This window comes from Pteropus alecto, unplaced genomic scaffold (assembly GCF_000325575.1).
Source record: "Pteropus alecto unplaced genomic scaffold, ASM32557v1 scaffold21, whole genome shotgun sequence".
Classification (NCBI taxonomy): Eukaryota; Metazoa; Chordata; class Mammalia; order Chiroptera; family Pteropodidae; genus Pteropus; species Pteropus alecto.
In genome coordinates this window covers 3334226-3351576 of record NW_006436282.1, presented here as the reverse complement: position 1 = coordinate 3351576, position 17351 = coordinate 3334226, and the positions used below count along the sequence as shown (strand labels likewise).

Sequence of the window (17351 nt, the reverse complement as noted above, 5' to 3'; positions counted from 1 at the left end):
CTAATCAGCACACAACTGATTGTTCTGCTATTCATTTGGACCCTCCTGTTATATTGCCTATAAGCTAACCAACTATAGCAATACTAATTTCTATACATGATCATATTTTCACTCTATCCACTGTGGCAAGGGTCATATAGTTTATTTCCTCTTGCATAAAGTTAAAAAGTTAAAATATGCATAAAGTTAAAAAGTTAAAAAGTTAAAATATGGTAATATTAAGTTTTCAAGTCACAAAGAGAATTGACAATGATTGCATTTTTTCCAAATATACTTTTTCTATTTTACAGCAATATTTCTAAAATCCTGTGTAGAGAAATTTCATTTTTTAGCTATTTTTAAAATCATAGCTTTTCTCTTCCTAAAAGTGTGTGAATCTATTGTCTCTTTGCAATCACATTACTTATGCAAAGTGAATGGATATGGACTTGGCTACAGGCTTTTAGATTTGATTCATTTCGCTCCGTGTGCTAATTCCAGCATAACGTTCTCTCCAAGAATACAGATTTTCTTTCCTAATATTTTAGCTTTATTTTAGAAATATAAATTCTCGGTCAGGAGAATGCACAAAATGCATGTCTGTGTTGCTAAATTTTCCTGTTGGTTTGCCTTTCAACTTTTTTGATTATCTTTTTAAGCTATACTTATTTTTATGCACAAAGTATCATATTGAAGTCATTTTTAAAATTTGACTTCTCACTCGTTTAAAGTCTTATTTCGTAGCATCAACTATCCACAATTCGAAGGACTCTTCCTTACATTATTTAATTTGCAATCTGCTATGGTTTGAATATTTATGTCCTCCCAAAATTCTTATGTTGAAATCCTAATCCCAATGTGATAGTTTTAGGAGGTGAGGGCCTTTGGAATGTGATTAAGTCATGAGGGAGGAGCCTTCATGAATGGAATTAGTGTCTTATAGACGAGACCCCACGGGGATCCCTAGCACCTTGCACAGCGTGAGGACACAGCAAGAAGGTATCTGCTATGAACCGGGAAGAGGGCTCTCACCAGAATGTGACCATGCTGGCATTTTGATATTGGGCTTCCCAGCCTCCGGAATTTCAAGAAATAAATTTATGTTGTTTATAAGCCACCCAGTGTGGGATTTTGTTACAGAAGCCCACACTGACTAAAACATAATCTTCTTAAGTGTGAAGATATCACTAACTCAATTGTCTAGTATGGCTCCACCATAAACCTCACCTTTGCTTAAATGATCAAATGACTCCAAGTTACCCAATGAGTTTAAAATGAAGATAACTAAGGTAATTATTATTGTCAGGAGGGACTGAAAAATAATTACTTATCTTATTATTCCCTCTGCTCTATACCTATCTAAAAATCCTCATTGTCAACAAGACTAGAAAAAAATCTAAAGCCTTGATTTCCGCTATATCCAAAATAATATTTGTATTTTCACTTTGGCCTTTTGTTAACATAAAGAAGGTTATTTTCAGTCATAGTCTTACAAAAGTGATTAGAAATTTTAAGAGATGTTGATACCGTTTCCTTTAAATTTAATGCATGTTCAGATTAAGAAGAGGAGAAAGACTCTGGGCAATGGTGTCAGGAGTATCAAGTGTAACTGTTGCTCCCAGCACATCACCACGAAAGGTCATGATAAATTTGGGGTTTCAGATGTATTCACAGTACAAGCCCCTGGCCAGAACAAGTAGGGTATTAATTATATCAGGAAACCTGGTTGGGGGGTAAGACATTGGTTTTTATTCTCCTGCCTGAACCCTGAAATAGCTTCCTGGTTTCCGAACACAACCCTGAAGAGAAAGGAGTGACTCCCTCAAACTCACCTATCTGTCCCAGTAGCTCTATAGGATGGGGAATTTGAAATAAAACTTCACACTGGTTTGCAGCACAGCTGTTCAAACTTTAGCAGCATCAGAATCACTTGGACTACTTGTCAAAACACAGATTGCCAGGCCTCATCCTCAGAGTTTTTGATGCAGAAGATCTGGAATGGGGCCCTGATCATTTGCATTTCTAATTAGTCCTGGGTAATGCTGCCCATGACAATCAAAGGGCACACTTTAAGAATCCTTTATTTTAGAATTGTAGAGAAATGATATATCTCCTACATCTGAATTTATAGGCCCGCTATAGTCAGTTGGGGACAGGTTGTGGACAACTTTGAATGTCAGATTCAGGTGGTTTCTGAAGACCTAAGAGATTCAACAATGGTAATTTTATGCAATTCCTAGTGCTCTTACAAAACTTAAATTAGCACTCATGAAATGCATCTTTGATATTAAGCCCCAGGTGGTCCTCAAGTTTGTGATGTTCAGACATCCTATGGAGTCAGGGCCCTGTCCCATCTCTTGCAGGACCTGGTCTAAACCTTTCTCTTCTCCCTACCGCATCTCAGTTCTCCTCATTGCTGGCAGATAAGCGTGCCTCTGACTTCACCAAGAAAATAGAAACCTTCTCTCATTCTCTGCTTCCCCTTCCACTTCCATATAGCTAAACCTATCCATAAGCATTTTTTTCCAGTCTAATTGGTGTCCTGCCCCTACTTCTCACCCCATCCTTACATAGGCACCTGACATCACCTTTCTCAATTTTTCAAACCACTTACTATCATCTACACTTTTCATTGGCTGCTTCTCTTCAGGCCACCAACATGCTCAAGTCTCTCAAAAAGTATAATAACCAAATCCTTCCTTGGCCCAGCTTAACTGGCCAGCCACCGCTCTATCTCCTTTAGTTCATAGCTGAATGTCTAAGAGAGTAGTCCATCTTTCCTATGTGCACTGTCTTCCCTCATCTCCCTGCAATGACCACAATCTGTCTCCATTGCTCCACTGAAATTGCTCTCACCGTGGTGAGTGCCACCCTCTTCTTGCCTTTTCCATCTGTGGATTCTGTCTCATCTTGCAGCATCGACAGCTCCAAGGCTGCACCCTTGTCCTCTTCATTTCACATTCTACTCATAATTTTCTCTCTTGGATACATGACTAACTATATATGCTGATCACTTTCATAACTATCTTTTTAATTCCACTCTTGTTCCTGATCTCCAATATTTTCAATTATCTTTTAGATTTTCCAGACATCTCAGTTGGACTATGCCCAACTGACTGCTTGTTTTCTACTGGCAACCCTAGTCTATTCCTCCTCCTCCCTTATTTCCTGTTTCAGTCATTGGTACCTCCAGTCTTTCACTCACATGCCTAAGGCAGAAATATCAGAATTGTCATTGAATCTCCTCCCAAATCGAGTTAGTAGACCACTGCTTGACTTTCTCTCTCAGACCTGTTTTCTCCTGCATAAACTCGCTGTACCTGCCATTGCCAAAATTCTGGCTCTCACCTGGATGATTGAACTAGCCTTATAACTGGATTTCCTGTGTCAAGGCTTAGTATGCCGGCGTGGAATACGGGCTTTGGGCTCACAGAAATCTGTGTTCCCAATCCCGGTTTCCCACTTTTTCACTGAGCATATCAGATACAGACATGACCACATCCTCAACTTTTCTTTTATAAATCACTGGGAATTATTTCAGTTGTGAAATGCTAAGTCCAAACATCCATTTTTAAATAACTATCTCATTTTACCAATTCTCATACTCAATTATTTCCTTCATACCTGTTCTTTGATAGGGGGTTCCAATCCCTTGCTCCCTTACTTTCTCCTGTTTTCTTTTCTTTTCTGTTCCAGCTTAGAATCCCTAGACTCTAACACCAAACGCTCTCGTCTATATCTCCAAATCCCACATCCTGTTGTCCTTCCATGATATTCCGATAAAGCTCCGGCCCCAGATCCATCTAACTGTCTCCCTCATCCATGTCCATTTCAGTGCTGCTCAGCTGTCTTGGAGGAAGTCAGCCCTGAAGACTGATGCCACTAAAACATCTTGGTCTTCAACTCAGCTGGGTCCTCCACACGGCCCAGAGTCTTTGTCTCCATAACTAGTCTTTCCTCTTCTTTTCTGTGACCAGCTGAAACTTGTTCCCTTCATACCTCTACTTCCCACTCACTCGAATATTTCAGCCCCCACTTCATTGAGAAAACAACATCATATGAGAGTCCTCACTGCTTCCATTCACCAAACCTACACACTTACATATATTTGCCCTCATTCTCCCTTTCATGACAACACAAGAGACATCACTGTCCAAATCTAAAATTCACCTCCCTGCCCACGCTATGCATCCTATTCACTCCAGCATTTTAGGGCCCTTTCTCAGCCTTACGCTTTTAGATTTTCTCCTCTTTTCTTTTAATGGCTCTTCCACCACAACAACATCTTTGACAGTCTCTATCACCTTAAAATAAAAATAGAAAGAATAAAAAAAAGGAAAAAATCCTCTCTTTACCTCCCATTTTCCTCTCCTCATAGCCAAACTTCTCCATTTGTCTTCAGTGCTTCCTTGTCTTCCACTCAGCCCTTAACCCATTATTATTTGTGTCCCACCCTCGATACACTTTTATGAGACAGTACTTGCCGTGGGTACAAGTGGCTTCGAGTTGCTAAATACCATAGACATACTGTAAGTCCTCACTTAATGTTGTTCATAGGTTCTGTGACTTTAAGTGAAATGACATAGAATGAAACCAATTTTACCATAGGCTAATTGATATAAACAAGAGTTAAGTTTCTGCTTTAAAAAAATGATGTTATTGGAGGATCTGCTGTATTTTCGTCTTGATGTTATTTTTCTGAAGTATTTGTTACTATTGATCATTCCTTCCTCTTTTGTTTTTCATTACAGAAAATTTCCAAAAATATTCAGAAATAGAATAATACCAATATCTGGCTTTGATATTTATCAGTATATGTCCAATCTTATTCATCTGTATTCGCAGGCTCACCCCTTCCCAATTTATTGTTTTGAATCAAATCCCTGACAGCATATAAGTTCTTCTGTAAATATTTCAGTGTGCATCCATCAAAAGTAAATGCACTTAAAATAATCACATCATCATTGCACCTAAAAATAATAATTCATAAACATCCAGTCAATATTCACATTTCCCTACTAGGTTCCTGATATTTTTAATTGGTTGTTTGTTTGAATCCAGAGCTATATAGGATCCATATTTTAAGATTGGTTGAAACGTCTTAAGTTTTGTTACAATTAATTTTGTTTTTATATATACTTTCCACCTCCATTTCTTTTTTCCTCTGAAAAAATTTTTTTTGTTTGCAGAAATATGATCAACTGTCCTATAAATATCCCCTGCAGTCCAGATGTGGCTGATTCCATCCCTATGGTATTATTCAACATTTTGCATCTGTATCTTTTATTGCCTCTAAATTCAGGGATCTGGTGGATTGATAAGATTCAGTTTCAATTTGGGTGGCAAATCAAAAGTGGTATTATGTACTTCCATAGTCATGAAGGTTGTTTCTGATTTTATGTTATCAGCAACAATCATGGCCGAGATCATTAGGGGATGCAAAATGATGATGTTCAAACCCCATCATTTCTTCTTCTTATATTAACTGGAATATTTGTGTGAAAGAAAACTCCCCCTGGTCACCTATTTAGTATCCATGAAGTTCAAATCATACAGAAAAGGCAGAATAAATGTTTGATTCTTCTAGCATAAATGATCAATTGATCCTTTCTATTACTTAATGATTTTCCAAATGAGTTGATTTCCCCAGTGTTTTTATACATGACCAATGAATTAGTTTTTATTTTTTCAGCATCACTATGAACTCATGAATCTATTGTCCTTACTGATATTCTTTGGCCAGCAGGAGCTCATTCAAGTTGGCTACCATGTCCCTTGACAAGAAACCTGGGTCTTTTCCTGATGATTTCCTTTCTCACCTTACTTGTACCAAATCGATCAGTAATTTGTCTCTTAAGCGGTTCACAAATCCGTCTACTTCTCTCTATCCCACACTACTGGTCTAGGCTATTGTCATTCTTCCCCTGCACGGGCACTGCACCTGTCTTCTAAGTGCTCTGTCCTTTTCCTGCTCTCAAACATAGTCAGAATTACCTTTGAAAACACAAATAATATAGTGCCTTTTACTAGCTTAATCCTTCCACCACCACCCCCCAAAAAAACCTGCTAAACCAAAAACCCCAAGTCCCAAGTCATATATTTCCACAGGTACATATGTATGTAAGTGTGTGCCACAAAGCTCTAGACTATCGACACTAAACTGATAACAGAGGTTACCTCTGGGTTGAGGACTGGGATGCTAGGCAATGAAGGGATGTCCTAGGTGGGGTTAGTGTTGGTTAAGGAAGACATCAGTTTTATCACTATTCGAAGTGTTCAAATTTTTCAAGTATTACTTATATATTTAAAAATAAACAAAATCGAGCAAGAAAGGGAACTTTAACTAGCTCTGCGGCAGATGGGGCTCACCAGCAGGTGATACAAATTCCAGTGTCAGGTCATCTGGAAGAGACTTGAGATTCCCTATGACCTCCTCCAAGGGACAAAAATTGTCCTCTTTGCCTATGTATTACCTGCAAATTTCAATCAAGGTATTCTTACCTTTGTAGTCCACAGTTTGACGGTCCAGTCAAATGACGATGTGACAAACAGGTGTGAAAAGTCGATTGGGCCCACTGCCATGTGGCAGTTAATTCCTGTCACTGGCCCTTGGTGACCTTCGAAGACCTCACCAATACCTGCTTTGCTGCATGAAGACCAACATGAGCAGAATTTAAGTGAACTTTGCAAAGTCGTGATGGCTTTAAAATAACAATTTCGTCTCTGTGTGATTACTTCTCCAAATTTAGAACAACCACCATACACCACCAAAAATGAGACCACTTTCACAGTTATCTAGAGAAAAACAAAATGCTAGACTATTTTTGATAATTAAAAAACAACCAATGTGTCTTTTGATAGATGATTGGGTAAAGAAGATGTGGTACATATACACAATGGAATATTACCCAGCCATAAGAAAAGCTGAACTACTGCCATTTGTGACAACATGGATGGAGCTTGAGATTATCATACTAAGTGAACTAAGTGAGACAGAAGAAGTTGAGACCTCATGATTTCACTCACATGTGGGATATAAAACTGAAAGCAACAAAGGAACAAGACAAATAGACAAAAAACTCAGACACATGGACGATAGTTTAGTGGTTACCAGAAGGAAGCGGGGGCAAGAGGGAGGTAGATAAGGGCAAAGAGGGTCAAATAGATGGTGACAGAAGGAGATCTGACCTTGAATGGTGAACACACAAAGCAATATACAGATGATGTATTATATAATTTGAAACTTACATAATTTTATTAATCAATGTCACCCTAATAAATCTAATAAAATATAATAAGGGGTAATATAATCTTTTTAAGCTTCAGAATTTAATATCAGATTTTATCATTTAATTGTTTTTAAGGAGTTCCTCAAATTCTATCATCATTGGTGCAGCTATTTTGATAGAAAATGTATATACTTAGATCTCAGAAGGTTTCATACTTATAAAAGACTATTCTATTATTGTGATGACATTTTTGTACATGTTCCATTTTAACTTCTTTTGCAGAGCCTATTGACTATAAAACCCAGACACTCTTGTACACATACATTTATTCTTTCAAGGCAATTTCTTTAATTAGGTTGACATACCTGAAAATGTAATACTTTGTAGAAACTCTTGTCACCACAAAATACTATGCCTAACTAAAAAAGTAACATGGAGAAAATGAAAGCAGAAGAAAAATTTACTGATCTACTAACTTTAAACTTTATGAGGGTTCATGTCTTGTTTTCTTGTCGCCAAGTGTGTAGCATGTAGTAAGTGCTCAATACATATTTGTTTAAAGAAACAACAAAGGAGAAGAGACAAACATGCTTTTTTTTCTAGCAGAAGCACAGTTGAGAAAGTGACATATATTTTGAAAGTTATCCACAGACATGTCACTTATTTAATTAAGCTGGGATTATTTCTAGCCCTCAATTATCACACAATAGTTTGCACACAGTCATACCCAATCAGAAAATATACCAAAATGCTATAATTAAAAAATCCATTTGTGTGAGGTGATAAATATGACAAGTACATAGGGATTGTAGAATCTAAATATTATGTCACTAAGAGTAAAAATGAACTAAGTTATTGAAACATTTGGGCTTCCAGAGCACCAAAAAATGTCAATGTGTTGAGCAAAATTTGAAAACATGAGCAAAGTACTGTAATGTGTGTTCTGTGTAACAGGCACTCAGAAATTATGCCCAGTAAAAGTGTGAACAGCAGTTCTACATATAATCCTTTAAATTTGTTCTAATGAACATGAGGAACTGATCTTTGAAGTGGCCCCTGGTGAGACTTCACTTGCTCTTAACAGCATCCTGAAAGGGTTTATAGGGTGCAAAATGAGGACTTTGTTTAATTTATGGAAGTAGATTTGCACCTTCTCTACATTAGGTGAAAAATAGAAATCCCCCCCACCACCCCCTGTTGCCATATATGACCCATAAAAAATTACTACAAAGCCAAATGCTTGCTACTTTACGACTTTACTAAGATCTGCATTTCATATTTCAGATGAATGAACCAATGTAAAAGCATAATCAAGCATGCTGTATAAAGATTTGTGGCATGTACCATAGATATCTTTCTTTCGAACCACAGTGCATATTCTGATTATGTCTGAAAAGGACAACAGCCAAAATAATTTTACAAAATATTCATTACGTAAAAGTTATTTGCTACACAGAAGCTAACAAATAAACCTGAAAGTTATCAGTGAACATGTTCTGTAGCCTTCATAGATCATTAAGGTCCTGGATTAAGTCAATTGAACCTATGCCCCATTGCTTGTAATAAATGTTTCCATAAAGCTGTGTGACTCCATGTTTGCAGCACTGCACTCTGTGTTCTCATGCCACTTATGACATTCTACTTGTATTAAAGATATTTGAGTGTTTACTTTTCCCACCATCATTAGTTTTTTGAAGCTAGAAGCCGAGTTTAAATGATGTTTGGTGGGGTAAAGGGGATCAAATATAGGGGGATAGGGGTAGGGTGAAGTGGGTAAAGAGGATCAAATATATGGTAGTTTAAGGAAACTGGACTTTGGGTGGTAATCACACAATAGGATATATAGATGTCAAGTTATAATGTACACCTGAAAATTATATAATTGTATTAACCAATGTTACCCCAATAAACTTAAAAAACAATCAAACAAACAAACAAATAAAACCAAAAAATAAAAATAAAAATAAATGATGTTTTGCATGCCTGGCAGCATCTAGCAATGCACTTTGTTCGAAGTAGGTGGGCAATGAATGTTTGCATAAATGAACAACTTTATCAGACCTTTTTATGCTTTGATAGGACTTTAATGCATGGTTTTAGCCAGTTTTATAAAGTAGGACCATGGGCCTGGAACTATGAGGCATAACTTCCTGGTCACCTTTAAATCATGTGATCAGGGAAAATACTGCTTGTTATTATTTGCAGAACAGTAGGAATATCACAGCTCACATTGTGTGAATGGAAAAATCACAGAGTTGGGCCATGGATGCTTTTTACTTCTACAAATCACAAAAACACTGGAGTATGAACTTGGAACAATTTGTGGTTCCTCATTACATCTAAATGGCCTAGGATGAGTACAAGAGATGAAAAATCAATTTAATTAGACCTACTAAAGTGAAAGAGAAATTAAGCACCTAGGTGAACACAGTGAAGCTTTCAAATGATGCAAGGCCGCTTGTTAAGTCTTACATGCAATTTTACAATCTAGCCTAAATTATTGGATTCCACTTTATCCTGATGGTTTTCCACAGGGCATTTGCCAATCTCTCAATCAAGGCAGAGTTCTTATCACCTGGAAACTGCAGAGTGGCTTGTGTATCTCATAATATTCCAGCCTCTCTGACTGGGAGGAAGGGCCCTAGGCATTTCTCTATATTATTTGGATATTGTCATTTCTTTATTCCTCATATAGATTTTTAGTTCTTTACTTACTATGTGCCAGGCACCAGGCAGGGAATCAATGATAAAAAGGAAATCGTTTAGTTAAGAGAAAAATGGCAGGTGAGTGAGTAGTTGAAACAAAATGTGATTAAAGCTATTGTAGAAGCATATATCAAAATATATAAAATAGCAAACGTATCTGACAGCTTTAGTCCTATCCCATTTATTCTACTTTAATTTTCTCCATAGTATGTATCATCGCAAACCATATACTTACTTCTTTATTAGTTAATTATCTTTCACCCTCAACCAGAATATAAACTCCAGGTCTGTTTTTGTTCCTACTGCATCCTTAAGATGTGATGGTGCCTGGCACATGGAAGGTTCTTAGTAAATATTCCTTGAATAAATAAATGAATGAAGAAATAAAAATTCTATGGAAACATAAAGGAGGGAATGGTTTTCTTTACCCAACAGATTCTGGAGAGGCTTCAGTGTGGAATGACCTCTGTGCTGGCTCTTGAAAGATGAGGAGGAATTAACCAGGACAAGAAGAGAGACATGCCAGACCCAGAGGAAGAAATCAAATGTACAAACTCATGGAGATGTATGGGAATAAACAATATTTGGGGACTGTTGTCCCTGCTGGAGCCCGAAGGCTGAGGCTGGAAAGGGGCAGGGAGTCAAGGGTCTTATATGATATGCTAAGAACCTGGGACTATTTTTCCTCAATGCAATTGTGAACTTTACAAATGGCTAATGACCAAAGCAGATGGATGCTGTAAGATAATGAGAACTTGAGGTGGCACTTTGCATTTCTTCAGAAATGCCTTTCTCATAATGCAAGGTGGTTATAATCCTGAATGTGATAACAGATTTTCGGAAATGAGGAACACGTCACTGGTAAGAAAACAGAAAATCACCTTCCATGACGACAGGCCGTGTAGACCGTACCCTCCTCACTGCCAACCACGAAGTTATTGACGTCTCCCGTCGGGAAAGCCATTCCCGTAACAGCCACAGGCTTGGACTTATTGTACACCAGCTCCATGCTCTCCTACCAAAACACAGTGTGGTTACATTCCCTCTGTCAACTCCTTGCCATGCCAAAGACAGCATGGAAAAATCATTTGGCTAAATTGTCTGTTTGCTTTTCACACAGCGTTACAAAAGACCCCGGCTGTGCCAGAAACCACGCTTTACTGCCCCTGACATTCATGCTTCTGTGTATCTCTGGTTTCAGGCTGGCTGGATTTCATCAGTGTGCGCTGCTGCTTCTTAAGTCAGGCAGAGATGACAGGTGAGAATTTTGAAACTAATGGTGCAGAAACTAAAGATAATACTGTAATGGTTACGCTTGTCAGCCCCAAGCTTTAATAAAACACACAATACCCTTGTATTTACAAACATTTTCAAAATCAATTGTTCGTGAGAATACACATGTATTAATATCAGATGTACTAAGTACATTTGTCAAAGCAGGAGTGTGTGTCCTCCATGGATTAAAATTAGAAAGTTGTCAGTCAGGTCATAAAAACCAGATTTCAACTAGATTGGCTAGATTTCATGAAGGACAGCCATTGGGTGCATATGTGTTTAAATAACTGTTTAAAATAGTAAATGGAGTCTTCATATTATCTAAAATGATTTTCAAAATAGGGAATTAAAATGTATTTTAAAGGACATTCTGCTGAATTAAATTTAATGACAGTGAAGAGTAATGAGTAAGTATAACTAACTGATGTCCCTGATTATTTTTAGCTATTGACATCAATCAGCCTACTTTGTGCACCTGAAGTAATTTAAAAAGTCATTCTAGGGCAGAGGTCCCCAACCCCTGGGCCATGAACCGGTACCTGCTTGTGGCCTGTTAGGAACCAGGCCACACAGCAGGAGGTGAGCGGTAGGCAAGTGAGCGAAGTTTCATCTGTATTTGCAGCCACTCCCCAGAACTAGCATCACCACCCCAGCTCCACCGCAGATCATCAGGCACTAGATTCTCATAGGAGCACTGGTCCCTGGTACCAAAAAGGTTGAGAACCACTGTTCTAGGGGATCATCATTATAGTTGCTTGGACATTTAGTCTTTTGTGCAAATAAATCGGGTCGCTCCAACCAAGGAGTCCATAAATCCAAAGTGCATGTGTGCTGTGGTCACATGACATGCTTACAGGACGTCAGAGTCACACAGAGTGAACACATCAGTGAGAGGGTGCTAGGACAATATAATACAGAAAACTGGACCATCCAATGGTTTGCTCCACCGATAAAATTAGCAGCGGGGAAAGCACTGTCTCTTGGTTACCTGCTTGGGACAGAGAGGGACCAGGGCAACTGCTGGATGCTCCCAAGTCTGCCTGTCATCCACAGTCTTGCCATGAAACCCTCAAGCTGTGCATAGAGACAGGAGTCTGCAGCCATGCTAAAACTAATAAAAACGGTCTTGTAGCCCCTGTATGACTGACTTTAACCTAAACAAATACACGTTTAATCAGCAAATGGGGCAATTAAAAATTCTTAATTAGAGGGTTCACTGTTATATCTGTTTATAATCTCCATGCTTTTAAAAGAAAACAACATATTGTTGAGAATTTTAAGACAAAGCCATGAAATACCCACACACAACTCCTGACTTGTATAATGTTAAAGATCAGCAAAAATAGAGGAACTTAAATTGTAAGGAGCTTATTAGCTCTTTCCTTCTCCCCAACCCAAATTATAAAAAGACTTATTCAGTCTTAGCATTATCTACATTTTTATAACGCAGAAACTTATGGGAGGTTCCTTACAGTTTCCTCATTCCCTTATGTATCTTGAAACTTCAATATCTTCTAAAACTGTGAGAGACATTCTTGGGTTATTATTCCAAGAAGGAATAAAAATGTTAAAATTAAGAATCATCTTCTAGATATGTTTGACAATTTTCTTGATGTTTCCTCACATTTTTGTCAAAGGCTATAGCAATAAACTTTTGTGTTTTTAGTTGAAAGATGGTGAAGTACTTTTCCCCCACAAAGAAATGTAAAAATAGTGTGTAAAAGTGTGTAGTTATTTATCTTCTCATGTGTATGTGTACATACATATATTCTGCAAGTTGCATTCAGATGCTTTCCTCCAAAGGTCTCTTCCACTTATGCTCCTGTTTGGTTTCCATTAATGTAATTATTACTGGTTTGGAAACTTTGGAGCTCTTTCATTTTTGACTTCTCATTTGTTGATCGAGGAATGGCAGACGCCATACTAACAAACATTCCAGAGGAGAAAGATGGATTGACAGATTCTACATGCACACAGGCAATCGTGGAGGCTACGGATACAAGCAAGAGCTTGGGTTTCTGTTTTGCTGGGATACCTCCTCTCCAGGGACTGCTCTGTTGCGCTCCCGCCTCGTTTGAATCTGTTTAACAATGCTGTAGGATAAGTACAATTCATACCACAGGCAACTTCCATAATTACTATGCTTTAAAATGGATTATTTCATTTTCACTTGAAACTGACCTAAAGATTAACGTATTACAATAATTACATGATTTGTGGTAAAGGAAATGGGTTTTGGCTTCAAGAGGAGACTGCTGAAAGCAAGCCCCAGTCTTTCAAGTGCACCCATTGGTTTTAGCTCCTATAGGATGTGAGGGTTTGGCTTTTAGGAACTATGTTCCATTAGGCAGGCATCTCTTTTAACCAGGATGCTCTGATGTGTAGGGGAAAACAAACCCACCTGTGGAGTTGAGAGCATGTCCAGGCTCCAGGAACACATTTTACCATCAGTAGAGACAGTGATGAGGTTATGAGCATTCTGGGTCCCTACAACATTTACACAGTACACGGGATGCTGCAAAACATAAACATGGAGGATCAGACACTGATCCAGGAGGAAATGCTTCCATTTGAGTATCAAGCACATTACTCCAAAACAAGGATTAAACAGTGACATAATCCAACAATAATATGAGCCTCAGGTCATTTGCCACTTTTGATTTGAACCTGATTTCTTTCTAAAAGCTCTGGAAGCAACATAGTAGTGGAAATACTTACAAAGCTTCATCTTGCTCAGTCGGATGCAGTGTAATGAAGCTGTAGGAAGCTAGAGCAAAAGAGGATTGATGAGCAGACGCAGGGCAGGGAGGTGAATCTGGATTACTTAACTGACTTCCCACTGCCTAGGTTGGCTTATAAACTCACCATGAGTAATAGAAAAAGCCAGTTTTCAAAAGGGTGGAACTATTGACTTTTGGAAGGAATAAGTATTACTAAATCCAGAGTTTAAGGAATTACGGTCACAGTGCCAAGCATTTGTTAACATTCTTTATAAAAAAGTGGTTAATATTCATCAGCCTCTTTAATTTGAGAGAGAGATGGTGGTGGAAATTATTGGCATGACACATCTAGTGAGATAAAATTAGGTTCTTTTATGTTACTGCAAAATCTAGGATAATGATAGATTTATTTTTCAAAATATCATTTGGGGTAGTATGGAGGCTTAGATTTGGCCAGGGCCTTGAGAAAGGCCATTTATACATCTCAGGAATTGTATGCAAGATGCTCTAACCTTTTGTCATACTCTAGTAGGTTATCCCACTCTGTACAATTCTAAATGGTAGGCTAAAATCATTTGCAGCTGCACATTAAATACTAAATGGAAGGTTAGCATAGCAGAACCTAGCAGTAATTTGGGTTAGATTTCAGGCAGCTTAGCCATCAGTGGCCAAACCACAACTCAGTTGATGCCTCTCTGTACAAATAGCTGACAGTCTAAGACTTACTCTTGATGAGTTACTATCCATAATACCTAGCCACAATGACAATGAAACAATCTTTAATATTAGAAAGTTGATGTTATATAAAGGATGGTTCCAAAACTATTATTATCATATAAACTCCTGGTCAGAAAGAACCATAATAATCATCTAGGGCAGCTGCTCATCTGCCTCTACCAAGAGGTGGTCCAAACTCTGATTAAACACCTTTCTTAAGGGTAGTCAGTTTTAGCAATAATTCCTGGGGAATTCTTCCCTCCACCAATGGGGATAAAGAAAGCTCAAGGAGATACTTTCAGTGCAATGTCCTCTGGGATCATACAGGTCAAGTCAAAACATTATTCAAATTATTGTTATATTATCCTTCCTCCCCCTGGTCTTGTCTTACCCTAACTAATCATCAGCAATTACTTCAACTGTTCCTTGAATGTCTGGTTTTCAGTACTTTCCCCAATCTGGTCACTCTCTTTTTAATATACTACATTTTGTCTGAGTTCTTCTCAACATTGAAGTTCAGAGAATGAAACATAACTATCTACCTATACTCCGACCAAGAGAATTCAGAAATCCAGGGAGTATTGAATTGTCACTTCTCATGAGGTAAAAAGAAATGCCTGTATTAATGCATCCTGAGATTACATTTGCTTTTTTAACAATCACTTCACCTTTTTTACCCATGCTGATGGATAGTCAACTAAGTCCCTTTGTCTTTTTCGTACTATGTTCCTACAGAAACTTTCAAATGAATTGGCCTTAGTGGATCTGGACATCAGAGATCTGAAACAAAATGTTATCCTGATCAGGTCTAAATATCAAGAAGACTAACTGGTTGTGGGACTGGTTGTAGATAATGCTTTTCCCCAAGTCTCTGGGGTATGTGGAATCTGCAGCAGTGTTTAAACGCAAGCATCCAAAGGAAGCTTTGTATGAAAATCAAGTGTGAGAATGGATGAAACAAATTCTCACCTAAAAACAGCAGACTTAGCAAAACTGAAGAATGGGAAAGTGAGGTCTAAAAATTGTCAAATTGAATCTATTTAGTATTTTTCAGCAAAAATCCAATAGGGTTTCTATGTTAATCAGCGAACATCTATACAAATCACCAAGACACTAATAGAGTGGGACTCCTACAGGTGGGTTTAGAGGGAAAGAAAGCATCTAGAAGAATGCACGGAGCCAAACGCCTAAAGAAGGAATGTGTGTGGTAGTCTCTTCCTGGCTTTAATCAGTACTACTGGCCTGTGCTTTCATGAGTAATAAAACTCAATTTAAAAGAAAAGAGTTGGATGTAAAGAAACCAGAACAGAAGCAGACACGTGGGCATACACAGACACAAACATATACAACTCCGCTTAATGGAAAGAAAAAAGCAATGGTTCGGCACATATTTCCAGTGTAGATGCCAGATTGTTTTTTATTTATTTTAGGAATAAACTTACTGTGTGGCGGAAGGTTTGCTTTAATTATAATTTCCTGTTGTCCCAAATGCATATGTGTGGTGGGTGTGAAAGGAAATTAGTTAGTAATCCGTGGTGGGCCTCTTTTTCCTTAACCACTTTGGATCCTGATACCAATCAGCCAGTCATTAGTGGAAGTTGAAAGACAGTCATGACATTTACTGTGAACTTTTTTTTTTAAAGCAGTGACTTCAATAAAACACAGCAAAAGAGAAAAAAAAGTCGTTTTATTTTCTAACAGAAACAATGTCACTCTGTTCGATAATAATCGAATTTTAGTTTTGATGATCACATCCTAAGTTATTTGAAAAAGGAAGATTAATGCCCAGATTTCAATTCTCACCAGAATCTTCTTGCTAAATATTCTAACATTTGGATTTACAATTTTTTGAAACTTCAGAAGGCATGTTCACAAACACACCAGATATATACATACAGGCAAGAGGTGATTTCACGCTACTTGAGCAAACACCTGCATCAAGCCCGCCTTTTCCTGGGTCACAATTTTCTGTTATTAGTTTGGGGAAATGGGGTAGGCATGAGCAATTTTCCAAGATTCCCAACAACTAGTTTTACCTTCATATGTCTTACACCTAAGTCAATCAGAATTAAAGCTGACCTGGTATTTTCAGTTCCCATTGTCAATCTATCTTATGAGAGTGGAAGAATTTTCCTCTTTATGGTCTATCTAAAACAGCTAGCAGTCCTTTTTTAAAGCTAGAGTGGTTTTGTGGCCAGCAGATGAAGCAAATGAGGCAACTATGTTAAGAAAATTGAAACAATAGTAGAGCTGTTTCCTTGGGCATAATTTGGGCATTTCAGAGAAAGAACATCAGTTACTCTGAATGTCAAGGTAACACGGATTGATGGAGACATGCCTGTCTTCTCATTCCTCCTAACAATTGCTAAACATACCTGTCATTCTCTTAAAGGAAATGACAGAGTAGTTGTCTTCCAAACACTATACTGAAGCTCTTCTGCTAAATTATGGGTAATGGTTTTGAGATGTTGACTCTTAACCTTGGGGATTATATTGTCACTGTAGACTTTACCGTTGAGACTTACATCACGCATTCAAGAATTTAAAGTCATAGATTTCCTCTAATCACAAGTGGATAAGGCCTGTTGGCAAAAGTCTTGTGTACCATCCCTAGACATGAAATGGTTACTCTTCAGGGTGTGTCCAAAGTTATGTTTCCACCTTACAATGTAAACGTGAAGAGTTTCTTTAGGAAAACAATTTCACAGATGCCTATTCCAAAGTT

General features: G+C 37.9%; 1 protein-coding gene across 5 annotated transcripts in view; it reads right to left on the bottom strand.

The window, feature by feature from the left end:
• DYNC1I1 (dynein cytoplasmic 1 intermediate chain 1) overlaps positions 1 to 17351 on the bottom strand; it is a 277262-nt gene that overhangs the window by 46407 nt on the left and 213504 nt on the right. For all 5 annotated transcript variants that reach the window (XM_006911921.1, XM_006911920.1, XM_006911922.1 and 2 more), the window contains 3 exons: positions 13591 to 13704; positions 10796 to 10929; positions 6481 to 6625 (listed from right to left, as the gene is read on the bottom strand). In XM_006911921.1, coding sequence (XP_006911983.1) covers positions 6481 to 6625; positions 10796 to 10929; positions 13591 to 13704 — 393 coding nt within the window. The remainder of the gene's footprint in view (positions 1 to 6480; positions 6626 to 10795; positions 10930 to 13590; positions 13705 to 17351) is intronic.